The sequence below is a fragment of the Carassius gibelio genome, chromosome B8 (genome assembly GCF_023724105.1).
Source record: "Carassius gibelio isolate Cgi1373 ecotype wild population from Czech Republic chromosome B8, carGib1.2-hapl.c, whole genome shotgun sequence".
NCBI lineage: Eukaryota > Metazoa > Chordata > Actinopteri > Cypriniformes > Cyprinidae > Carassius > Carassius gibelio.
Genome location: NC_068403.1, coordinates 28,616,086 through 28,642,546, shown reverse-complemented (window position 1 = coordinate 28,642,546; position 26,461 = coordinate 28,616,086). Strand labels below are relative to the sequence as shown.

The following is a 26,461-nucleotide window of genomic DNA, read 5'->3' as shown; positions in this document are numbered from 1 at the left end:
AACATGTAGAGATGCATCCTATAGTCAAAGTCGAAGTCACCTTTATTTATATAGCGCTTTAAACAAAATACATTGCGATAGACTTGCTGAAGGAAGCACTACATATGGAAGCTTTCTATGGTGTAGGGAAGAACAATCAAACAATACCTGGCTCTACGCTAAACTGATTGGAGAGGCTCAGACAGATCTTTCTGTAAGGCCAGAAGGACCACTGAGAGATCCCAAGAGGGGAGTGTTGTGGTTCGCCATATAGCAGCCACATACAACTTGAGCATAGATGCAGATAGGTGCCTGGCTAGGCCCTCTTGGAGAAAGGATAGCAATGACCCAACACCACATCTATGTAGGTTCTCCCCCCGGAAGAACACCAGTTAATGAAAATGAGCCACTTCGTGTAGCTGCCCCTTAAAGGGTTCCCTAGCCTGAATTATGTTATCCACCACTGTGGGTAAAAGCCCTCTTGACTTCCTCTTCTTGATTTCCAGGGACCTGAGAAGGATGTTCCAGAGGTTTGGGCATGGGTGCCAGATTGTGCTCTGTCCCTAAGAAAGAAGATTCTTCCTCAGGGGAATCAGCCGGGGGGAGCTGACACCATAAGCATGAGCCCCGGGAACCAGGTCTTGTTAGGCCAATATGTTGCCACCATCAGGACCTGTTTCATAATCTCCCTGACTTTGCACAGAATCTGTGCTCCAGACCTGAGCTCCAAAGAAGGAGATGACGGGTGAGCTGTGACGCAATGGGAGCGAACACCAACCTGGTGGTTGATATAAGCTACTGTCGCTGTGTTGTCCAGTTGGACTAACACATGCTTGCCTTAAATCAACAGTCAATACCTCCTCATAGCCAGAATCACAGCCAACAACTCCAAGCAACTGATAGGCCAGTGCAGACGAGGACCTATTCAGGTACCCAAAGCTGTATGCCCTTTGCACACAGCACCCCAGTTTGAGTTGGAAGCATCCGTTTTCGCAACAATGCATCTGGACATCTGTTGTAAGAGCACTACTGCCGAAAAGGGGAGGACATTGTTCTGGTAAGCCTGCCCTTTGAAGGCAAACTGAAGGGCTGCAAAACCCTTTCTTCATCTCGGCTGGGGGAGTAGGCTCTATCACGTTCTTTGCTAGAAGGACAGCAATCTCCTCTCAAAGGACAGCAGCATTCTCTCCTCAATACAAAGGTGAAAAAACGCCACTGAACATTGGTAGTAATGAATTGTGTAGCTGAGTTAAATGGGTCTGAGCAACCAGCGGGACAGGATAGGGAGAGCTATCCAAGTGTCCAGACGCCACAGCAATGGCCTCAGTGGAAATACATTGCCTGTGCAACAATGCCCTGCTGGAATACTGTGTGTTCATCATGACGCAAAGTGCTGGGCCAGCTACCCCTTACTCCTCGAGTCTGTTGATGAAGCCACAGTCGTACACAACTTCTGACTTCACAACAGACCTGGTGCATCAGATCTTGAGGAGGCAGTGTAACCCAGGGAAAAAGGAACTGCTCTTTTGTTGAACATTTGGTGGCTGTCTGCCATCCACTTTCTGTCCCCCCATCGGAAGTGGATCTTTGCTGGTACGAAGGCCCTCCTTCCTGGGTTGCTCGTCTCAGGATCACTTTGAAGCCTTCCAAGGATTCTTAGTAGGCTGATGGCAAGCTGGCAGTGCCACCTACATGTGTCCAGATAGATGTTATTCAGGTTTGACTGTCAGTGCAGACTGATGAGGGGCCGGTGCAGGGACAGAAGGCTGACCCCATGACGAGGAGATGGAGGCTGCTGTTCTGGGTGTCCAGGGATAGAACCTGGCCTGTGTCAATGCGGTATGCATCTGCTTCTGAACTGTCAAGAATTTGTATATGAGCAAGGGAGAGACTGCTGCCTGTACTATAGATTCAATGCAGTGGTTTTGTAGATGTGAATGAAGTGCAGATTCAGCTGCATCAGCGCCTAAGAACATTTTTATGCCAGGATATCTGGGGCAATTGCTCTTTCAGAGGAATTTTTCTCACAAAGATTGCAGTTGAAGCACTCAGGCACACACTCACCAGACTTATCTGTGTATGACCAAGGGAGAGACCACTGCCTGTGCTACTACCACTGCTCACCAATTTCATTGACCTTTTCTTAGTAATGTCAGAGCTGTCTGGGATCTCCATACAACCCCTATTGTCAGAACTTCGACACAACGTTGAAGTGACCAACTGAAAGGGAATGTTTTTCTTGCCAAAACATTGTAGAAATGAGACAAAAAATGCAAGATGCAAGTGTGAAAAAAATGTATTCACTTAATTTAGCATTACATTTAGCAATCGCAAAAAATCCTAGAGAGAATTTTGCTTAGTATTTTAAAAATGAAAATGTATGTCTCTGCACATTCTGCATATGTCTATTTGCATGTGCTTTATGTGCTTCATACCTTGCAGGCCACTCTATGAGGACACAGCTTGCCAAAGCCCAGAGGTGGTTGAATCCTGCGCAGTAATGTCACCACATCTAAGTGTTTTATACGGCCCCTGATACACACACAATATTCACTGTCAAACAAAACACACACAGGGTGATCTAGAAGTACTGCATCTTTTGGATATATACTTGGCCTCAGGATCATATTCCGACCAGATCCTCTTAAATTCATCTAAATGATGAGGTCCAAGAATTGACCAATCACGCGTCAGGTAGTCAAAGTTGTCCATGATGACAGCGACAAACAGATTAATGATCTGGAGAAAAAGAGCAATAATAAAACTGAGCAATATCATTTATGTCAGATAACAAACAAAAAAACAATTATTACAGAGTTGGAAAACAGAGCAATGTTGAAGAGAAAAGAACAAGATGTCGTAGGAATAGATGGATGATCTTTATATATGCTTTTTGAAATGTTTTGAAGTACCAGAAAAGCACAGAGCATGTAGAAGCTGATGAAGTAGAGGATAGCAAAGTTGCTGCCACAGGTTTTCTCCTCTCCAGGGTTATAGTCGGACTCAGAGTCACACTGTTTGCCCGGCAAACACGCCAACATGATCTGCTGCCATGCCTCACCCGTCGCACATCTGACATACAGTACAAGAAAAACAAATGAAAAACTGTCCAATACTTTTGCATATTATTGCAATTATTGGCAAATTCATTTTGTGAATTTATTATGAATTTGTCCTAAATAGTATGGTTAATCACGGACAGCCACCAAACAGATATGCAATTTAACATTTTGTATATTAGGTATTCAGATTGATGAGATGCACAGCCTGACAAAACTTAGTTATTAAGCAAAGAATTACTAGTTGGTTTCTGACTAAATTTTATATTTTTAATACATAAATGCATAAATGGTGCTAGCTCAGCTTACTGAAAATATTGATTCACCTTCACGTTTTTTACTAGTTAATACTAATTAGTAAACACACTCTATTTATAGTAGTATTATTGGATGGTATTTCACTTAATTTACACTGCTTTGATAAAATGAATATGAATATGATAACATGCAGCTTTTGCCATTCCAGTAAAACTGACTTCACTAAACTGAAATTCATCAACGTTCACAAACACACAATATTCTCATGAACACACCTGAATAGCAGGAGCACAGCTTGAGGAAAGGTCTGGAAATTATTGTTACGATTAATACTGGTTCCATCCACCATGGCAATCTTGCCGAACACCTAAAATAATAAAACCATCACATTACCATAATAATTGACAACAGGTTTATTACATTACACAAGCATATGATTTACCTGCATTCCAATGACACCATAGATGAAGAATAGCATGGCAATCAGCAGAGCCACATATGGAAGAGCCTGAGAGACACAGAGGAGGAAACCCATCTTCATTATTAAAGGCAGGGTAGGTGATTTGGTTCAAACATTTTATTTTGTTATGCTGATTTTAAAATCTCTTCACATCCCGATAGCAATCACTAAGTTAAGTGGTTTAAATTTATTTATATGTATTTATATCATCTGTGGAAGGCATAGGACCATAAAATGTTTTTCCAATCAAAATGTTCAGTCCGAACATTACGATAGCCTGTCATGCTTGCCTGTCAAAATATATTTTTGCATACCTCGATACGATATCAATAAATAAACCCTTACAAATAAATGAAGTCAAACATTACATTTACAAAACTACTAATTGCAATTTTGTATTTTATTAATCTGCATTCCAAGTTACTCCTTTATACTGTATGTACTGGTTAACTAACAGCTAGTCACAGACATAACCAGCTTATAACCAGCTCATGGCCAACTATGGACCAACATAAACCAGCTCAAATGAGCTGCCGTGCTGCCACACCTAACCAGCATATACTGATTTATTCAAACAGGGTGGTTTTTTACTATTGTGGTACACTAATTTCTTTGTGTTGTGGCTTGTTTCTGTTGTGTTGTGCTACTTTCTTTGTTCTGTGGCTTGTTTCCGTTGTGTTTAGGCTTGTTTCATAATCTTGCAGCTTGTGTTTATTGCTTTTGCTAATTTTGTGTTGTAGATTGTTTTCATTGTGTTGTGCTAATCTTGTTGTGTTGCGGCTTGTTTTCATTGTGTTTTGCTAATTTCATTGTTTTGGGTTTTGTTTCCATTGTGTTGTGCTAATTTTGTTTTTGATGTCATCTGATGCAATAAAGCCTCTCTCACTGTATCTCTCACTCCAAAAACCCATTTACATTGAGGCAAAATGTCCCATCTTTAGCTACTAATTATCTATTATAGTAATATATAAACTGTATATAATATAATATATAAGCAGTATATGAACTGGCAGCTAACATTAAACTTTGCATTTAAATTAATTTAAATATATACATATACAGTACATTTACATTTAAGCAGAAGCTTTTATCTAAAGCAACTTACTAATGAGAACAATAAAAGCAGTCAAATTTAACAAAAGAGGAGCAATACAGAAGTGCAAATTACAAGTCTCGGTTAGCCTAACAGTACATATATAAGGTACATAAGGTATTTACACAATGGTGGCCTTCAGCAGGTCCTTCTCTGCATTACATACAGAGATGTGTATGATAGATGTGTAAGGGTATGTAGTTTACAGTTGCTTAAATTTGAAAAAATTAAAAGCTAGTTTTTTTTATTTTTATAAATAGATTCTTGAGTTTCTTGAAGATGGCTAAGGACTCAGCTGCTTGGATTTGAGTTGGGGAGGTCATAACAACAGTTATGAAAAAGTCAGTGAAAGCGATTTTGTGCCTCTTTGAGATTGCACAATAATACTCCGTTCACTTGCAGAACGCAAGCTTCTAGAGGCACATAACTCTGAAGTAATGAATTTAGGTCAAGGGGTGCAGAGCTAGTGGTGGTTTTGTAAGCAAACATTAATGCTTTGAATTTAATGCAAGCAGCTACTTGTGTAGCCAGTGCAAATTGATGAATAGAGGTGTGACATAACGTTCTTTTCGACTCATTAAAGATTAATCTTGCAGAGTCATTCTGCATTCATTGTAGAGGTTTGATAGAAGTGGCTGGACAACCTGGACAGAACAAGAGCTTGAACAAGGAGTTGTGCAGCATGATCCGAAAGAAAGGACCTGAACTTCCTAAATTTATTTTAAGCAAATCTTCAGGACTGAGCAGTTTTTTTTTATGTGGTCTGAGAAATTCAGTTGATCCTCAATCACAACTCCAAGGTTCTTGGTTGTTTTTGAGGGAGTTATGGTTGATGAGCCTAACTGGAGGTGAAATGTTGATAAGTGATATGTTTGTTGAAACCACCAGCAGTTCTGTCTTAGACAGGTTGAGTTGAAGGTGATGGTCCTAAACAATAATTCCAATAATCTTTACACATTGATGTGTAAAGACACATCAATGTGTCGTCACAAGCCACAGGGTTTAGTTAGGTTTTGTTTGTGTATGTTTTGTTTTATTATTATTATTGTATGTTTTAGCCATGATTCCCATCCACTTACATTATAAGACTGATAGACTGCAACGGTTTGAGCTAAAAATCTTGGTTTGTCTACTGAAGAAACAAAACCACCTACATCTTGGATGCCCTGGGGGTACGCTGATAAACATAAAATGTTCTTTCTTGGGTGAACTCTCTCTTTAAGAGTGAGGATGAAGTGATCTGAGCTGTGCAGTGGAGTAACCAGCACATGATCAGTGGAGCAGTGGCGTGTGTAAATAAAGTACAGTGGTTTGCCTGATCTGTGAGTAGCAGTAGTTATCAAAAGATCTCAAGATCTCTATATCAATATGCATATAATAATAAAAAAAGCTTTTAAATCTTATGTTTTCTTTTGAGTACTTCATGAAACTACATAAATGATTAAATTCAGTTTATTTACTAGCGTACTCAGATATTTTCAGTCAAAACTCTATGCAATTTAACATGTACTTTTATTATATTCTTATTTGTGCTAACAGTTTTTGGATCTTTTAAAAGATTTTTCCAACTTCTTGCTTTAAATCAAGACACTTAAGCTTCAGGATTTGTGCTAAGCATTTTAAGTCAAAAGTTAATGATTTTGAGACATACAGTAAGGTGGCACAAATGAACTTGAGAGTTGAGTGATGCGACTCGTTGCCACATGGGACTTAATCCCTAATGAGTGTTGAGTTTGGGCACTTAATGCCAAAACTGACCAATCACAATAAAGGATTCCAGACAGTCATGTATTAAGTTGCTTTATGAAATGAGCGTACCTGAAATGATTTGATGAAGGTCCACAGGAGCGTGCGAATGCCCTCTCCTCTGCTCAACAACTTCACTAAGCGCATCACACGAAACAGACGAAAGAATGTGATGGAAATTCTTGCACTGCCTTCAGTGTTCTGAGGAAAACACCAGACAGCATTCAGACACAGTCCATGTTAATGAGATGCAATGTGTTTCCACTCTCTACTTCAGTGTGTCTCTGTCACAGATCGCACAGTGTGTGTGGATTGTGTGTGACGAGTGTGTGAACAGACCGTGCATTTGAGTGTTTTAACCTTTGCATCATTCCCTGGTCATTGTCATGCAGAGTTTGTGCATGCACTGCAGGCTTCACATTCCCAACAACAAATGCTTAAAGGTCCATATTCATAACAAAGAGCATCTTTTCAAGACAACACACCGGACATCTTACCCCTGTCTATACTGCAAATACAGCAGCTTCTGTTTGCTTCAACAAATCAAAGAGCTCATATTAAAACTCACAATCTAGTCTTTATAGCAATGTATACTAAAGTCAACATGCTGTATACATAATACACTCACTTCAGTGTATATTTAGTATACATACTTTATTATATATATAAAATAATAAATGTGGTTAATTTCAATAACTGCACATAGTGAGAATGAGATTATTTATTAAACCTATTAAAACTGGAAGCTGGCTGAAATTTAGCTGAAGAACAAACACTGTATTTAGTAACGTTGCTCCTGTTTGTATCAGCAATAAGATTGTGAAAAAAAAATTGTACCTTTCCTTAAAATGACCCGCATAAGCTTCAACTTTAATATATATTAAAAAAAAAAACAGACAGAGAGAGATGCTGGGCTTGGATCATACTTTTACTTACATTGATCTCCGTGATTGCAATGTCAACGATGCTACCAACAACAATTAAGGCATCAAACGTGTTCCATGCATCGGCAAAATAGTGCTGTGGACACCCAGCGAAACAGAGAGATGAGAGAGGAGAGAAGGAGTGGAAGAAAGAGATGAATTGACAAAGAAAAAGACAGAAGAAATCAGAGTTACGATGCTGCAGCCTCACACAGAAAGAGCCTCTATTTCCCCATTACATTACTCTGCATATCATACACTCATTCTGACACTACAAAGGGTCGTAAACCACTAACGTTTGGACTTGGTTTGATTGTCATGTATCTTTGTTATACAGCAGCTGTTATAAAAGTCTCCATCAAGTCTCTATCTTTCTATCAAGCTGAGATTGGGCATGACAATTTCCTACAAGTGATCAAAGTGAGAAAAATATTGCTGTTTTTTGAGGGGCATTGTGTTATTTTTGACAGTGGGACATTCCTGATGGCCAACTACCTAACAAGTGCACTATAACTAGGGAGCAGATTGAGACACATCCTACAATAACAACAGCTAGGCAGTCTGGGTATTTATTTATAACAGGCATGTTTATATATGATGATACTCATAATAACATGTCCATGACACATTTCATTTTATTCCACATAACTTAATTTCTGAACTTGTTTGATTAGTTTTCTTTGTACGTATGGATTACTTGGGCTGTTACCAACATCTGGTGAACATTTGGTCAAAAGCACCTTTAGAAATATATTTACTGAGAAAAATGGTGACGTGTTCAATACTTATTTTACCTGCATCATCTATATAATCACATATGATATCATCTAACACGTTTCAGCATTTTGCTGTCGCTCAAATTATACAACTATGGTGTGGCAGGGGGGGCGTGGTTTAGCGAAGTCTGCAGCGGGAGAGAGAATCAGGAGACGAGCGGTAAGTGAGTGGTTTGGGCAAAAATTATCATCACCTGTTTCTCGTTCTAGTAATTGGCGTGGAGAGAGTATAAAACGCCGGGAGAAACGGATGCAAGCGAGAGAGAGACGGACTGCTGACCCGAACCGGAAGGAGTGAACCGGAAGTTTGACGGAGTGTCAGAATAAGAGTCCCCGTTTGGGTGGTTGTGATTTTCTTTGTTCTTTGTTTAGTTTTGGGTCAAATAAATACGTCAGCAGTCCAGCCGACCCCTTTGTCCTCTTCCTTGCCACACGAACTCACTACACTGGTGCCGAAACCCGGGAAGGAAGAAGGACCGCCGCCGCCATGCAAAGCCCGTCCTCCACGCCGCTTGCGGATATCATTGCTTCCCTCGCGGTCCTGCACCAAGAACAACATCAGGCCCTGCTGGACCTGAGGACCGATCAGGAGAGACGATTCCAGGCCATCGTTCAGGCCCAGCAGGAGGACCGCGAGAGGTTCCGGAGCTGGATGGATCGGGAGGTTCGCGTCGAGGCCGCCGGGCCGCCCGCCGCCCCCATGCACCTGCCGCTTCACAAGATGGGGGCCCAGGACGATCCGGAGGCCTTCCTGGAGCTCTTCGAAAAGTTGGCGGAGGCCTGCGGGTGGCCCCGCGAGCAGTGGCCGGTACGCCTAATACCCCTGCTCTCCGGTGAGGCCCAGGTGGCCGCGCAACAACTTCCGGTGGCGAACCTCCTGGTCTTCGACGACCTCAAGAGGGCCATTATCCAGCGGGTCGGCCGGTCGCCAGAGCAACATCGCCAGCGCTTCCGGTCCCTGGATTTGGGCGAGGCCGGCCGGCCCTTCGCGATGGCCCAACAGCTCCGGGACTCCTGCCGCAAGTGGCTACTGGCCGAGGGAAGTGACGTGGAGCATGTCGTCGACCTGGTGGTGCTGGAGCAGTTCATCGCTCGGCTTCCCAAGAAGACGGCCGAGTGGGTCCAGTGCCACCGCCCCACGTCGCTGGACTCGGCCATCCATCTGGCGGAGGACCACATGGTGGCGTGCCCAGGGGTCGGCGCACCCCCACCTGCTAACTCTCTCTCTCCGTCTCTCTCTCCCCCCTCTCTCTCTCGCCCTGTCCCTCTCCCTAGGTCCCGTCCACCCGGCCCTCCTCGTGTCCCGCCCAGGGGGGCAGGGATTGTGCCTGCTGGGGGGGACAGTGCTTCCTTTTCTCCACTCTCTCCGCGCCAATTCTCCAATCCACTCCCTGCCACTGGGGCGGCGGGTAGGTCTGGGCTGGCCTGTTGGCGTTGCGGGGACCCGGAGCATTTCGTGGACAGGTGTCCAGTGATGGAGGTGGGGACAATGATCCGGGTCCCGGATGTCCCACAGGTCACCCCCGGTCAGGCTGGCGAGTACCAAATACCCGTGAGTATCAAGGGGGGTACATATCCGGCCTTGGTGGATTCGGGATGTAACCAAACCTCAATCCATCAAAGCCTGATTCAACCGGGGGCATTGGATACAAGCCGCGTGGTTAAGGTGCGGTGTGTACACGGGGATGTGGTGGAGTATCCGGTTGTCCCAATTAGCATTCATTTCCAGGGACAAAAACATAGTGTAGAGGTGGCGGTTAGTCCCCACCTCCGGCATCCGGTAATTTTGGGAACGAATTGGCCTGCGTTTACGGTTTTATTGGGGTCGTTATGTGCGGATGCCTCTTGGGGAAATAAGGCATGGAAGGAGGCCGTGCGGGTACAGGTGGGAGAAACTGAGCCAGGGTCGCTGTGGTCTGCTTCAGGGGAACTGAACGAAATCGGGAGACTAATTCTCTCGGAGCGTGATGACTTTCCTCTGGAGCAGTCTCAGGATGAGACACTAAAACATGCGTTTCAACAGGTCCGCGCCATCGATGGCCAGTCTCTCCAACCTGCCCTCCCGCTCTCCTATCCGTATTTTGCCATTTTAAAAGACCGGTTGTATAGAGTGACCCAAGACGCTCGGACAAAATTGAATACAACCCAATTGTTAATTCCAAAGAGCCGCCGGGAAATGCTTTTCCAGGCGGCTCATTCTAATCCTATGGCGGGCCATTTGGGACAGGCCGCAACACTAAATCGCCTCATGGCCCGCTTCTTTTGGCCGGGCATTCATGACAACGTGCGCAGGTGGTGCGCGTCTTGTCCGGAATGTCAATTGGTAAACCCACCGGCCGCCCCAAAAGCGCCTTTGCGCCCTCTTCCCTTAATGCAGGTCCCCTTCGAGAGAATTGGCATGGACCTCATCGGGCCATTAGAGCGATCGGCACGAGGACATCGCTTTGCATTAGTCATAGTTGATTATGCAACACGATATCCTGAAGCGGTGGCCCTCCGCAACATTTCCGCTAAAAGTGTTGCGGATGCCCTGTTTCGTCTTATCTCCCGGGTGGGGGTTCCAAAAGAAATCCTCACCGATCAGGGATCGGCGTTTATGTCACATACGCTACGCGAACTGTACGGATTGTTGGGCATTAAATCGATTCGAACTAGCGTCTATCACCCACAAACCGACGGCCTGGTCGAACGATTTAATCGCACACTTAAATCCATGATTCGTAAGTTCGTTCACGAAGACGCCAAAAATTGGGATAGGTGGCTAGAGCCCTTGTTATTTGCTGTGCGAGAGGTCCCACAAGCCTCCACGGGGTTTTCCCCCTTCGAGCTTCTCTATGGACGCCAGCCCCGGGGGGTGCTCGACGTACTGAGAGAAACTTGGGAGGAGGGACCGTCTCAGGGCAAAAACGAAATTCAGTATGTGCTGGACTTGAGAACAAAACTCCACACATTGGGGCGGCTATCCATGGAGAATTTGTTACAAGCCCAGGACCGCCAGAGCCAGCTGTATAACAGGGGAACTAGGTTACGCAAATTTGCACCGGGAGAGAAAGTACTTGTATTACTCCCAACGTCGAGCTCCAAATTAATGGCTAAGTGGCAGGGACCGTTTGAGGTCGCACGACAGGTCGGAGATCTCGATTATGAGGTAATACGGTCCGATAGGAACGGGTCCCGTCAGATATACCACCTCAACCTCCTTAAAAAATGGAATGAGGCGGAATCAGTGATGTTGGCAACGGTGATTGGCGGAGAGGATGATCTCGGGCCAGAGGCGAATATCAAACCCCAATCCCTCGCTCTGGCTCCAGGTGGAGACCACCTCTCGCCGTCCCAACTCACTGATGTAACGAAATTACAAGCAGAGTTTGCCGACGTCTTCTCGCCCCTGCCGGGCCGTACTAACCTAATTCAGCACCATATCGAGACCGAGCCGGGCGTGGTAGTTCGCAGCCGGCCGTATCGTTTACCTGAGCACAAGAAACAAGTAGTTCAGGCTGAATTGGGCGCTATGCTTGACATGGGGGTAATAGAAGAATCTAATAGTAACTGGGCGAGCCCGATAGTTTTAGTTCCGAAAACGGACGGCTCAGTCCGATTCTGTGTAGATTACCGCAAGGTGAATGCTGTGTCGAAATTCGACGCGTATCCAATGCCGCGGGTTGACGAGTTGCTTGATCGGCTAGGCACGGCTCGCTTTTATTCGACATTGGACTTAACAAAGGGCTATTGGCAGATCCCCTTGTCTCCATTGTCCAGAGAAAAGACAGCTTTCACAACGCCGTTCGGATTACACCAGTTTGTTACCCTTCCGTTTGGCTTGTTCGGGGCCCCAGCTACCTTCCAGCGCCTCATGGATCGGATTCTACGGCCCCATGCTGCATATGCTGCTGCCTACCTAGATGATATTATTATATTTAGTAATGACTGGCAGCGGCATATGCAGCATCTGAGGGCTGTCCTGAGGTCGCTGAGGGGAGCGGGGCTCACGGCCAACCCAAAGAAGTGTGCGATTGGGCGTGTGGAAGTAAGGTATCTGGGCTTCCACTTGGGGCATGGGCAGGTGCGTCCCCAAATTGATAAGACTGCCGCTATTGCGACCTGCCCACGACCCAAGACCAAAAAGGAGGTAAGACAGTTCTTGGGGCTGGCGGGATATTATAGACGGTTTATTCCTAATTATTCGGACCTCACCAGCCCTTTGACTGACCTTACTAAAAAGGAGGTACCAGATACGGTCCAGTGGACGGAGCCGTGTCAGCAGGCCTTTACTCAGGTCAAGGCTGCTCTGTGTGGCGGGCCGCTGTTACACTCTCCTGATTTTTCTCTCCCTTTTCTGTTGCAGACAGACGCATCGGACAGGGGGCTGGGGGCAGTCCTGTCCCAGGAGATAGAGGGGGAGGAACGGCCGGTGCTGTACATTAGCCGGAAGCTCTCGAAGAGAGAGGCTAAGTACAGCACCATCGAGAAAGAGTGCCTTGCCATCAGATGGGCCGTCCTCACCCTCCGCTATTATCTCCTGGGACGGGAGTTCACCCTCTGTTCGGACCACGCTCCGCTGCAGTGGCTCCACCGCATGAAGGATACCAACGCGCGGATCACTCGTTGGTATCTAGCTCTTCAGCCTTTTAAGTTCAAGGTGATCCACAGGCCGGGTGTTCAGATGGCGGTGGCCGACTTCCTCTCCAGAAATGGGGGGGGGGGGGGGGGCTGCAGGCCGGATGGCTCCCCGGCCTGAGTCGGGCGGTGGGGGTATGTGGCAGGGGGGGCGTGGTTTAGCGAAGTCTGCAGCGGGAGAGAGAATCAGGAGACGAGCGGTAAGTGAGTGGTTTGGGCAAAAATTATCATCACCTGTTTCTCGTTCTAGTAATTGGCGTGGAGAGAGTATAAAACGCCGGGAGAAACGGATGCAAGCGAGAGAGAGACGGACTGCTGACCCGAACCGGAAGGAGTGAACCGGAAGTTTGACGGAGTGTCAGAATAAGAGTCCCCGTTTGGGTGGTTGTGATTTTCTTTGTTCTTTGTTTAGTTTTGGGTCAAATAAATACGTCAGCAGTCCAGCCGACCCCTTTGTCCTCTTCCTTGCCACACGAACTCACTACATATGGTTTTCTCTGGATATAAACAAGACTTGCTAAAAGCATATTCCCCCCTGAAGTAAGAGTGTCAGATACATTCATAAACACAGCACGCTAAAGGACGAGAAACACTAAACAGACAGAGCCAACTAGCAGAGGTGAGGAAAAGATGAAGAGTGAGGGTCAGACAGACGAGAGGAAAGTCGGGGGTCTACCTGACTCAGAATGATGTCTACTACGCTGCCAATCACCACCACAGCATCAAACCCATTCCAGGGGTCCACACAATAACCCTAATCAGACAGACACCAGCGAGGGGAGGACAGGAGAGCAGAAGGGTTAAACATCACAGGACGGGGCACAAGCACTCTCACATCACTACAGTATACAGTATAGCCAGACAGAAGAAAGACGAACCTTTGGTTTGAAGGCAACCAGTTTGAGAATCATTTCGACTGCAAAGACACCCGTGAACACCATGTTCAAAATGTCCATCCCATAATTGAAAAGACGTGACTGGCCGTGATGCTATATACGATAAAGATAAAATAAAAACAAGAATGTCGTTTTTTATGTTGAATTACAGTCCTTAAAACTCATTCAGAGAGATCATGTCTTATAATTGGTTCAAAATGGTTGACAGAAATCCAAACAGAAAATATACAATTATTCCCTAAAACTGCAGTAGGGAACTTTTGTAAAAATATATTTTTTTACATATTTGTTAAACCTGTCATTATGTCCTGACAGTAGAATATGAGACAGATAATCTGTGAAAAAATCAAGCTCCTCTGGCTCCTCCCAGTGTCCTATTGCCATTTTCAGAAATACATCGCTCCCGGTAAGAAACAACCAATCAGAGCTGCGGTCCGTGACTTTGTTTGTGTTCAAAATGTAGAAAAATGTATATAATAAGCGAGTACACCATGAATCCATTTTCCAAACCGTGTTTTTAGCTTGTCCTGAATCACTAGGGTGCACCTATAATAAGTGTTTATATTCGGACTATTTTAGATTGCTTCGGGGGTACCGCGGCGGAGTAACCCAGTACCTTTGTGATTCTTCATAGACATAAACAGAGAGAAGTAGTTCCGGCTACGATGTTCTTCCGCAAGACGCAAGCAGTTCTGTTTATTAACCGCTAGAGCGTCAAAAGTTACCTACCGCAGCTTTAAATGTCAAAGAAGCAACATTGTACTACTCAAGGAATCATAACTTGTGCTGGATTTATTGCATATGTTTGAATAGAGCTGGGGTGTTCAACCTGTAGAGCGCACACCTTAAGGGTAACAGTACTGCTTAAATAATATTTCTGTAGAAATAATGTTTTCTATAGTTGTAGTTTCTATTGAACTCACAGTAGGTCTGTCGTGAAAGATTTTCCTTCCTGTACTTGATTATTGTACTCATATTTATTAATTCTCATATTCAAGTGAAAAGTATACATGAAAGTTAATAGTTGGACTATCAAACCAGGAGTGATGTGTCTTTATTGTTTGGATTGAGTTTTTTGCAAAAGGTGATAGTGAACACGGGGTTAGCTGTGACTCATGGCTTAAATATTTGCACACATGCATAACAAAATGCACAGAATTTACTGGTTGCCAATATATAGAGAAAAAAGTTTGCCAAAATTCTAAAAATCTTTTGAAGATATTGCTGAACAATTATTTAACCATAGAAAAGGTAAATTTCTGGTTGAAGTTAATTTTCATTGCAGTCTGAAGTATTCATTTCAATTAGACAATTCTGTTATTATTTTAATCTCCAATCTGTTATTTATCAGTTTAGATAACAACTAGCAGAAGACACTAACCAGTTTAAAATTCCAGTTGCACAGATGGGAAACATTATTATTAAACTATTCTATTCTAATCTATTGCTATTCTATTTTTTTTTTTTTTTTTTTTTTTGAAAAAGTCCATAATTGTATTTTACTGATCAAACATTTTAGTTTGTCTTGTATATTTTTCTCATTAGATCAGATAACATTTTAACCTGTAATATAGTTATATTACAACATACCAATCCTATGGGGCATGTTTTCACATGTGGATTTATGGAGACTGAGAAAGTCAAAAAGTGTAAGGTTGTGCCCATCTGTTTCCTATTCCTGTTGTGTTTGTGTGAAAGTGCTGATGTTTAGATGTGTCTGCTCACCTGAATGGCCAGACACAGTGTGTTGAGAACGATGAGCACAAACATGACATACTCAAAGCCCGTGGAATTCACCACATACCAGAACTTATACTGGTATGGGTTTTTAGGGATGTATCTCCTCAGCGGACGGGCTTTCAGAGCGTACTCCACACACTGGCGCTGTCAAAACACACAAGAAAACTCACACCGCCATCTTTAATTCATATCCTAGCAGGATCACAATAACATCTGTATGAGCTTGCAGACCTGGTTCTTGTCCAATTCACAGTTCTTGTACTCTTTCTCGCCCTGCTCCTGAAACGTGACAATGACAAAACCCACAAAAATGTTCATCATGAAGAAGGCGATGACGATGATGTAGATGATGAAGAAGATGGAGATCTCCACACGGTAGTTGTAAATGGGACCCATGTTTTCCTTGTTTGAGTCAATGGCCTTGTACAGCAGGCTGCAGGAGACAAAACACACTAAATGGAGCAATGGATTCAAACTAAATGTTTGGGAAGTAATTCAGTCTATTCATTTAGCCACACAGTGGAGAAAATATTTATTTGATCCCCTGCTGATTTTGCAATTCTGCCCACTTACAAACAATTGAAGGGTCTGTAATTTTTATGGTAGGTTTATTTTAACGGATAGACACGACAAATCTAGAAAAAAAAACATTATATAAAGGTTAAAAATCGATTTGCATTTCAAATAGTCAACCAACCAGCAAGAATTCTGGCTCCCACAGATTGGTTATGTGAAACACAGATTAGTCCTGAAACCCTATGTGAAGTAATTCCTAACGTCAGCTTGTTAGGTGTATAAGACACATGTATTCCTACCTCTCCCACCACAATGGGCAAGACCAAAGAGCTGTCAAAGGATGTCAGAGACAAGATTGTAGATCTGTACAAGGCTGGAATGGGCCATAAGCAATACCATAAGCAAGAACATCTCAGGCTACGTATGTAAACATTACGAAAATTAACCATGGTTTTACTACAAATAAAACCAAAAAACCATGGTTACTATAATTAAACCATGGTAACCACAAATTAACCATGGTTTTGCGAAATTAACCATAGTTTAACCATGGTATTTGTAGTAAATCTGTGGTTATACAAATGGTAGTCAACACGCCAAAAAACGTCTCGGTTACGTATGGTAACCCTCGTTCCCTGAAGGAGGGAACGGAGACGCCACGTCGGATGACCGACGAATATGGGATATCGCTTCGATAGACCAATCTACTTCGAGTGTAAACTAAACGAGCCAATGCACATTGGCATGCAATTATTGCATCCAGCTGCCGCTGATCACTGCGTGAGTATAAGAGGGCAGCAGGTGCAATGCATACCAGTTTTTCGCTGAGGAGCCGAGCCGGGAACCCGGCAGCTCAGCGGCGGTACAGCAACCATGGCGACGGGACGTGGCGTCTCCGTTCCCTCCTTCAGGGAACGAGGGTTACCATACGTAACCGAGACGTTCCCTTTCAGTCGGTCACTCTCGACGCCACGTCGGATGACCGACGAATATGGGATCCCTATCAAAGCGCCATGGGTGCTGCCCCTTCCAGTGCCCTGTGCGAGCCGCCTGCGCCCCTATTAGGTGTAGGCCAGGGCTCAGAACAAGTAGCTCCACTCACCATTGTCAAAGCACTACCTCACTGGGTGAGATTGGATAACACTGGGAAAACGTACCCGGTCCGCTTGGAGCCGGGACGCTGCGGAAGCCCCATCCTTCCCGAAGGAGGTCTCGGAGGCAAATACACATATAGCATCCGTTTAGGAGTATACGGAGAAATTTGAGGTGATTAAAACCCTCTTGGGAAGGCAGAAGTCTGCCGGGGAAACACGGGCTCTAAGGCTATACCGTGGACTATACACATACGAGTACCGCTTAGGTGTCAATATGGAGCCCAGCCTTCCATGGTTCTCACGGATTCATCATGAAGGCCTGGCGCCGGACGTTCCGCCGCGTCCAGCTGCCTAGGGTGATGGAGGAACTCAACAGGGTCTACAGTTCGGACACTCTGGAGCAGTTTTAGCAAGCCGACACTAACCGGGGCCTCTCAGTGCCACTACCCGTTTGAGGTGAGAACACAGGAGGATACCGGCTCTACACGAAGGCTATAGAACCTAGCGAACGTGTTAGGGGTCGCCCAGCCCGCCGCTCTACAAATATCTGTCAGCGAGGCGCCACGAGCCAGCGCCCAGGAGGATGCAACACTTCTAGTTGAGTGAGCTCGAAGCCTGAACGGGCAGGGCACATCCTGAGCCTGATAAGCCAGGGTTATGGCATCCACAATCCAGTGGGCCATCCTCTGCTTAGAGACGGCATTCCCCTTCTGCCGGCCTCCGTAACAGACAAAGAGCTGGTCTGAGGTCCTGAAGCTTTGCGTCCGGTCCACGTAGCACCTTAATGCTCGAACAGGACAAAGCAAAGCCAGGGCTGGGTCTGCCTCCTCCAGGGGCAGCGCTTGCAGGTTCACCACTTGGTCTTTGAAGGGTGTAGTGGGAACCTTGGGCACGTAGCCAGGCCGGGGCCTCAGGATTACCTGGGAGTCAGCCGGCCCGAACTCTAGGCACGAATCGTTGACCGAAAATGCATGCAGGTCCCCTACCCTCTTGATGGAGGCCAGTGCAAGCAGGAGCACAGTTTTCAATGAAAGAAACTTTAGCTCAACTGAATGCAAAGGCTCGAATGGGCCCTGCTGTAGTGATTTAAGCACTAGAGACAGGTCCCAAGAGGGTATACAGGGGGGCCGGGATGGATTTAACCTCCTGGCCCCTCTAAGGAACCTGATGATGAGGTCATGCTTACCCAAAGACTTCCCATTCACAGGGTCATGGTACGCAGCAATAGCAGCAACCTGGACTTTGAGGGTGGAGGGAGACAGCCTTCGCTCCAACCCTTGCTGCAAAAAGGATAGCACGGCCGCAATCGGGCATCTTCGGGGGTCTTCTCGGCGAGAAGAACACCACTCAACGAACAGGTTCCACTTCAAGGCATAGGCGTGTCTCGTAGACGGTGCTCTTGCCGAAGTGATGGTGTTAACTACCTCTTGGGGTAGGTCACCTAGAACCTCCGCGTCCCGTCCAGGGACCAAACATGGAGTTTCCAAAGGTCTGGACGCGGGTGCCAAATGGTGCCCCGTCTCTGAGTCAGTAAATCCCTCCTCAGAGGAACCAGCCAAGGAGGGGCTGTCGAGAGGAGCACTAGTTCGGGGAACCAGGTCCGAGTAGGCCAATATGGCGCTACTAGTAAGACTTGCTCCTCGTCCTCCTGGACTTTGCACAACGTCTGTGCGAGAAGGCTCACTGGGGGAAACGCATACTTGTGTAGGTCCCGCGGCCAGCTGTGTGCCAGTGCGTCCGTGCCGAAAGTTCCCTCGGTCAGGGAGTAGAAAGCCTGGCAGTGAGAGGTCTCTGGAGCAGCAAACAGGTCTACCTGAGCGGCTCTGAACCGCCTCCAAATCAGCTGGACCGTCAGGGGATGGAGTCGCCATTCTCCCGGGAGCATTGCTCAAGACAGCTCGTCGGCTGTACGACTGAGCAGGCCTGGAATGTGAACAGCACGAAGTGACCTCAGAACCTTCTGACTCCAAAGGAGGAGGTGGCGGGCGAGTTGCAAGATGCGACGAGAGCGCAGACCACCTTGATGGTTGATGTACGCAACAGTCGCAGTGTTGTCCAATCGGACCAGCACAGGCTTGCCTCGTAAGAGACCTTTGAGACGGTTCAAGGCAAGGTGCGTTGCTAACAACTCTAGGCAATTGATGTGCCACTGCAGCTGCGGGCCCGTCCAAACCCCTGAGACTGCATGCCCGTTGTACGTGGCCCCCCCGGCGGTGGTGGAGGCATGCGTGTAAACCACAGCATGCCTGGAGATCTGCTCTAGGGGCACCCCTGCCCATAGGAATGCCAGATCTGACCACGGAGTGAGGGTTTGGCGACAGGCCGGTGTAACTTGGACCCGGTGAGTGCCGCGCTTCCACGCCCACCTCGGGACTCGGCCATAAAGCCAGTGCCGGAGCGGTCTCATATGTGATAGGCCGAGCGGTGTAAGTGCCGCTGTGGCCACCATATGCCCCAGGAGCCTCTGAAAGAGTTTCAGTGCGACCGCCGTCCTGCTCTTGGACGTATTCAAGCAGGCTAGCACCGACCGCGCACGTTCCTCTGTGAGGCGTGCTGTCTGTTCGACCGAATCCAACTCCATACCGAGAAAAGAGATCCTCTGCAATGGTGAGAGTTTGCTCTTTTCCCAGCTGACCTGAAGGCCCAACAGGCTCAGGTGCCGGAGCACCACATCCCTGTGCTCGCACAACTGATCTCGAGACTGTGCTAGTATCAGCCAATTGAGAATGCGAACACTCTGCTCTCTGAGAGGAACGAGAGCTGCCTCCGTGACTTCCGTGAAGACACAGGGAGACTGGGACAGCCGGAAGGGCAGGACCTTGTACTGATATGCTAGTCCTTCGAACACAAGCCGCAGAAAAGGTCTGTGGCGCGGAAGTATGGACACATGAAAGTACACGTCCTTCAGGTCGATCGCTGCAAACCAATCTTGGGGACGGACGCACCTGAAAATTCGTTTCTGTGTCAACATTTTGAACTGTAGCCGATAGAGGGCCCGATTCAAAACTCGCAGATCCAAGACCGGTCGTAACCCACCGCTTTTCTTGGGTACAATGAGGTACGGGCTGTAAAGCCCCTTCCTCATATCGGCTGGAGGGACCGGCTCTATCGCGGCCTTCGCCAGTAGGACTGCGATCTCTTTCCGCAAGACAGGGGCATCGGACGCTTCCACTGTAGTGAAGCGGACACCGCAGAGCTTGGGGGGAAGCCGGGCGATCTGAATCGCATAGCCGAGGCTGATGGTTCGCAGAAGCCAGCGAGACGGGCTGGGTAGCGCTGACCAGGCGCCTAAGAACCGTACAAGCGGGACCAGCAGAACCACAGCCGTACCCGCAGTGGGGCAGCGAGGTGGAACACAGGGGCCCAACTCGGGCGGCTTGTGAGCAGGCCGGAGTGTGGTGCGAGTGTGGGGTGCAGGGCTCACCTGGTTCCACGGGTTGGCAGAGGGTGCGTGAGTAGGGCCTTTGTTGACGCTCTCGAACCGCCCGCAGCTGCCATCTGGCGAAGGAGGAGGATGAGTGAGGTCCGGTGCTTGGCCGTCCGCAACTCTCCGTGCCCTCCTGGGACCCAGAGAGGGAGGAAACTACTCTCCTGTCGAGATTTCCAAATTCTCCGCCTGGCCCTCCTCCAGGGGAGGGAGAGGTGCCTACACCATCCCCCAGAAAGCAGCTACCTCTCTCTGGGTCACCCGTCCCAGGGCCTCTTGCTCTTCTGCTTACCGTCAGGTTTGACGGGGGCCAGGACGGGAGGGGCAGCCTGCCTGTGCCCAGCTCAACGGCACCACTTGGAGGCTGCTGCAGATGCGACGCGTGAGCAGGGGCGGATGCAGGGGGCTGCCCTCGGCGACGAGCAGGCTGGGGCACTGCAGCCGGCGGGTGGGTGGAGATAGCAGCAGCTGCCCGCCGGGGCAGGATGTGTCGGATCGCCTCAGTCTGCTTCTGGGCAGCCGAGAATTGCTGGGCCAAAATCTCGACTGCGTCGCCGAAGAGGCCGGTCTGGGACACAGGGGCATTGAGAAACCGGACCTTGTCGGTGTCCCTCATGTCTGCCAGACCCAGCCACAGATGGCGCTCCTGGACCACTAATGTGGACATCGCACGACCCAGCGAACTCGCGGTGACCTTCGTCGCTCGAAGCGCAAGGTCAGTGGCGGTTCGGAGCTCTTCCAGAAGCGCTGGATCGTGACCACCCTCGCGCAGGTCTTTCAGTGCCTTAGCCTTGTGCACCTGCAGTAACGCCATAGCGTGTAAGGCGGAAGCAGCTTCCCCGCAAGCCACATAGGCACTGCCCCACTCGAGCCCTACCCTCTCGGCGGCCCGGGAAAGCATAGCTGCCACTTCGGGATCCGAATCAGGCTTTGTCACCATCCCAGAGGACGGTAGCGCAACCGAACCGTGATCCGACAGCTCTCCCTCCGATGCTGAGATCGACATCTGGTCGGGGGGAGTCCCACTGGATACCGCTGGTACGCTCCTTGAAGAGGGCCCAGCGCGTTCCGTGGGTTGCTCCACTAGATCGGAGGTGCTAGAGGAGTGATGGTCCCCAGAGGGTTGGTTCCCTGCGGGGTTTGCCACCACTGTGATCCTCAAACCACTCGCGCTACTGCCGGAAGTGATCTACAGATCGCGGCCGCGGCAACGGGACTCCGCCCCCCTGAAGGTAGCGGAGCCTGGTTTGCAGCTCCGAGATGGTCATATTCCCGCAGTGAGAACATGACTCATCCACGAAAGCCACCTCAGCGTGCTCGACGCCCAGACACGTGAGGCAGCGATCGTGACCATCACCCGGTGCCAGGTAACGACCGCACCCAGAAACGCACGGGTGAAACGGCATCCTTATAAGGACGATCCGTCGTCTTTACAAAGACGCACCCGTGAAGCTCTTTTAGAGAGAATTTGCTCTTTTAGGAAATGCTCTTTCAGTGCTGAGGCGCACAGGGGGGATGGCCGCTTGCAACACGACAGGGGTAGTGCAACCTGAAGTGTGCAAATCCACTCGACACAGGAACGACCGCCGCTGAAGCGCCGTCTCGCCAACACACGAAGCTTCCGAGAGCGTGCTGAACCCGTAGTTCACAGCAGACACAGTTGAGCAGAGCGATACTAACGCTCGGCTCCGAAGCGAAAAGCTGGTATGCATTGCACCTGCTGCCCTCTTATACTCACGCAGTGATCAGCGGCAGCTGGATGCAATAATTGCATGCCAATGTGCATTGGCTCGTTTAGTTTACACTCGAAGTAGATTGGTCTATCGAAGCGATATCCCATATTCGTCGGTCATCCGACGTGGCGTCGAGAGTGACCGACTGAAAGGGAACCATGGGTTACTACAGTTTTACTTTAATAAAACCATGGTTATTTTTCCCTGAGTAGGGAACGAGACACTGCATCACTGACCTGTGTGTAAAGCATACATTCAAAAAACACCAATAACATGTTGGCCAACGACAGCCTGTGACGTCACTACTGGAGTGACTATAGTATAAATAGCCGCCAGGAGAACACATCATCCACTTCTTCATCTGAAGCTTGCGTCCGAAGCATGGCAGGAAACTAGAGGAGGCAGTGTCTTGTTCCTTACTCAAGGAACAATACGTAACCTGAGACGTTCCCTTTCAAAGGAACTTCGAACTGCCTCCTCTATGGGTCGCTATGGGGAACGGTATACTGACGCCAACATGCTGAGGGGAGTCCAGGCCAAACAACAGGCGAGCAATAAGTACAAACTCTATCAAAGCTGTAAGGGAGATGGGATGTTAGATGGCTGTCACTGACATTATCCCCTACAGCCAAAGGCCTAAACTACATACATACCCCAAAAAACTGATCTGTTAGGGCCAGAACTTCTGGGTCGGGGTTAGAGCTCAAAGTTTGGAATTAGGAATAGATTCCTTTAAAGGGATAAGACCAAGTGCCTAGAATCTTACTAGGTCTTGGCATGTCACCATGGGGCTACCGCTTGCTCTGTATGAGCTTGCTGAAAGACCTGTCACAACAGACCCCTAGTAAACTTACCACAGTGTGGATTTTAGTAAGTGCACAGGGACTTTGTGTGCACACTTACCATAACATGGTTTTTAAAGATATCATTGTAAGGGCCCTCATGGCACTCTGAAAGAGCAGCCCACTGATGGAAATGGTGCATCCCAAGAACAATATGTTTGATAAGTCATCAATCTATGGTATAATGCTGCAGCAAGTTACCGAGCTGAGGGAACATAACACCCAGCTCTCAGTCGAGAGGGAGGCTTGACCTACAGCCTGTACATTAGAAATCCTGAAGTGTAAGTGTACAGCAAGCTTAGCCAAAAAAAAGGTCCATTTTTGAAAATGGCGTAACTACCCTCTTAGGTGACTCTAGTGAGAGGGGAAGCAGCATGGACTGTGCTTTCACAGTAGAGTCTGCTACTGATCCATGGCTCTCTACCACAAAGGCAAAAACACAACATTTATCAAGAGTGCCATCTTATTGCCTTGTTTATCTCAAAAGTGCTCTTTCCCTTTAAACATTATCAGACTAAGACATATGCGTTGACTGTGAAACACATTAGACTTTAATAATATGCACGTATGGTGTAATTACTACATTTACGTGTCAATCCACGTTCATATGAAAGCAATAACCTGGTACTTTAATTCAGAGCTTGCAATGCAGCAATAGATGGATACGATCTCTACACTGCTGCAGACACACTGATGGACCGCAACCATGTGCGGTGTGAACACTTTTCCGTTAACAATCCATTAACATGAGTGTGGGGAAAAAATATGCATCGCATACATATTGCAAATGGAGTAATGTGTACCTGGCATGCGTTTTCTGAGTGTGCATGAGTGAAAGGTCTCCAGGGGAGCATGTTAGTGCTGAATGCTTAAACACGGGCAAGAATGAAAAAGTAATGCAATTTAGAAAACTTTAGTGATGATGAGCACGGTTGTGCAACTGTGCAGCTCGCTTATAGACAGATTTGAAGCAATTTGTGTATTTTGACAGAAAAAGCGTGAGGTGATTCACTCTCACTGTTTGTGAAGTTACTTCTCACACATGGTTTTCAAATGGCTTTATAAGTTATTTAATGAGGAAATATAGCATTATAATTATTTCACTCGTGCCAGACACAGACTGAGACGGTGCCGCTACATGTCACGCCAAACCTCTCACTACAGGCACATCATCAGCTTGAGAATTTTTTTTGAGATCTGCCTTTTTAGAGACCGTCGATCAATCATCCCAAAGCGATTATGGGCCGATTGTGATCAGTAGCCGATCAATGGGAGCACCTCTAATTTAGAGAAGACACGTAAAGAGGAGTGGATTTAAATCCTGAGATGTGTGCAAGCCTGGTGACCAACTACAAAAAACATCTTTCTACAGCAAGTGGTAAGTCATGTTTTCAATCATGTTTTTTCAGAGTTTTCTGGATTTTTTTGGTTGGTATTATTACATTAGGATTACATTAAAATAATCCTACCATAAAAATGTCAGAACCTTTGTTTCTTTGTAAGTGGGGAAACTTACAAAATCAGCAGGGGATCAAATAAATATTTTCCCCACTGTAACTGTACACAGTCACCTAGTTGCATTTTATTATTTTAATTTACCCACCAGTTGATATTAAAATAATTACAGTACAACTCTTGCAACCATTTACCATCACATATACATCAGTAAAATGCACTTATTACAAAAATACAGTATTTTAATTTAAAAATATCTATTTAAGGGTTAACTGAATTTAATGCTTTAGATGCTTAATTGAATGTTAACTGGAATTAAATGAATTATTATACTTTAGTTGTATATTAAATGTGAAAAAGAGCTAGTAGGAATGAGCAGTATATAAGTATATTCTTAGTATTTTGTATGTTTTCTAGTATAAATATCTAAACATTTTTGAATCAATATGCATTTACATGAAAAGCAAAATGATTTAAAAAATAAAAAAGTATATATATATATATATATATATATATATATATATATATATATATATATATATATATATATATATATATATATATATATATAATTATTATTATTATTAAAATGTATTTTGCATTAAAATATCTGTAATAAAACTAAATAATCTTGTTTTGCCTTTAAATTAAAATTTATGTTTCTTACCCCATCGTATATATTTTTCTTGAAAACAAGACTTAATATCTTAAGTCATTTTGTTTTTCAAGTAACTGAAATCTAATCTTAATTCAAAAATGTTTAAATATTTACACTAGAAAACAAGACAAAAATACCCAGTATGAAAATAATCTTTGCAGTGTAATATAATAATATCTATTTATACATTATTATATCTATTGTCTTCTTATATTGTGTATATTGTATATTAAGTGTACTGTACAAGCATTTATGGTAACCTAATATATACTGTAATGTTCTTTAAAAAGTGTACTTAAGTATGTTAAGAAATATCAGATTTCTTAGAATCAAGGCTTCTAATGTTTGTGTTTAACAAATAGCAATATATCAATAACAATTAGACATAAAAGCTGCTGATCTACTGTACTTAAGATTTATCTTAGTTTCATATTTTTAGCTTTTGTAGGTTTATTTTCTTATTTGTCAACAGTTTTTATTTGTCTGAGTGTATATCTGTTTGCTTAACTTTAGTTTTCAGAAGCAAATTAAATCCAACAAAACATCCTCTAGAGGCAAACAATCGGGAAAGATGTAAAAATATGTGCATGGCAGGGGATAAGGGGCAAAGTACATAACCCTGTGTGTCTGTATGTGTGTGTGTGTGTGTGTGTGTGCCCTATGGTCTTACGCTGGCCAGCCCTCAAACGTTGAGACGGTGAAGAGAGCCATCATTGCCATCAGCACATTATCAAAGTTAAAGTCGCTGTTGTACCAGATCCTCTCACGCATTTGTGGCAGTGCCGTCTCACCAATACTGTACACGATATAAGTCCCTCTAGAAAGACAAGAAGATGGTGTAACACACACGCAGAAACTGTGTATTCACTGTAAAACACTTCATTCACTCACTTGCAGTCCTCAGGACTGGTCTTTGCATCATCAGAACAGCGGTAGAACTTCCCCTGAGGACAACACATTTTCATCACGTAACAATGAAGACGTTTGTTAATAGCATTTGTTAAAGTGAAATCTTGCTTTGCTGGAGCACCTTAAACAGCTGCACACCGATACAGGAAAACATGAACTGAAGAAGTGTGGTGACAATCATGATGTTCCCAATCGTCCGGATGGCCACAAACACACACTGAACCACATGCTGCATTGGCAGAGAGAGAGAAAGAAAAGAAAACGGGTTTGTTCATTTGTG

The 26,461-nt window shown here is 46.0% G+C and overlaps 1 protein-coding gene across 7 annotated transcripts in view; it reads right to left on the bottom strand.

The window, feature by feature from the left end:
- The window catches only part of LOC127963129 (voltage-dependent L-type calcium channel subunit alpha-1D-like), a 276,125-nt gene that overhangs the window by 204,689 nt on the left and 44,975 nt on the right, over positions 1 to 26,461 (bottom strand). For 5 of the 7 annotated variants that reach the window (XM_052562858.1, XM_052562859.1, XM_052562860.1 and 2 more), the window contains exons 25-38: positions 26,303 to 26,410; positions 26,164 to 26,216; positions 25,943 to 26,089; positions 15,779 to 15,980; positions 15,533 to 15,691; positions 13,790 to 13,900; positions 13,588 to 13,665; positions 7,532 to 7,615; positions 6,668 to 6,796; positions 3,739 to 3,804; positions 3,572 to 3,663; positions 2,892 to 3,051; positions 2,591 to 2,718; positions 2,415 to 2,511 (exon numbers count right to left, since the gene is read on the bottom strand). In XM_052562858.1, the coding sequence (XP_052418818.1) occupies positions 2,415 to 2,511; positions 2,591 to 2,718; positions 2,892 to 3,051; positions 3,572 to 3,663; positions 3,739 to 3,804; positions 6,668 to 6,796; positions 7,532 to 7,615; positions 13,588 to 13,665; positions 13,790 to 13,900; positions 15,533 to 15,691; positions 15,779 to 15,980; positions 25,943 to 26,089; positions 26,164 to 26,216; positions 26,303 to 26,410 (1,614 nt within the window). The remainder of the gene's footprint in view (positions 1 to 2,414; positions 2,512 to 2,590; positions 2,719 to 2,891; positions 3,052 to 3,571; positions 3,664 to 3,738; positions 3,805 to 6,667; positions 6,797 to 7,531; positions 7,616 to 13,587; positions 13,666 to 13,789; positions 13,901 to 15,532; positions 15,692 to 15,778; positions 15,981 to 25,942; positions 26,090 to 26,163; positions 26,217 to 26,302; positions 26,411 to 26,461) is intronic. The other 2 variants (XM_052562863.1, XM_052562864.1) reach the window with 1 other exon arrangement.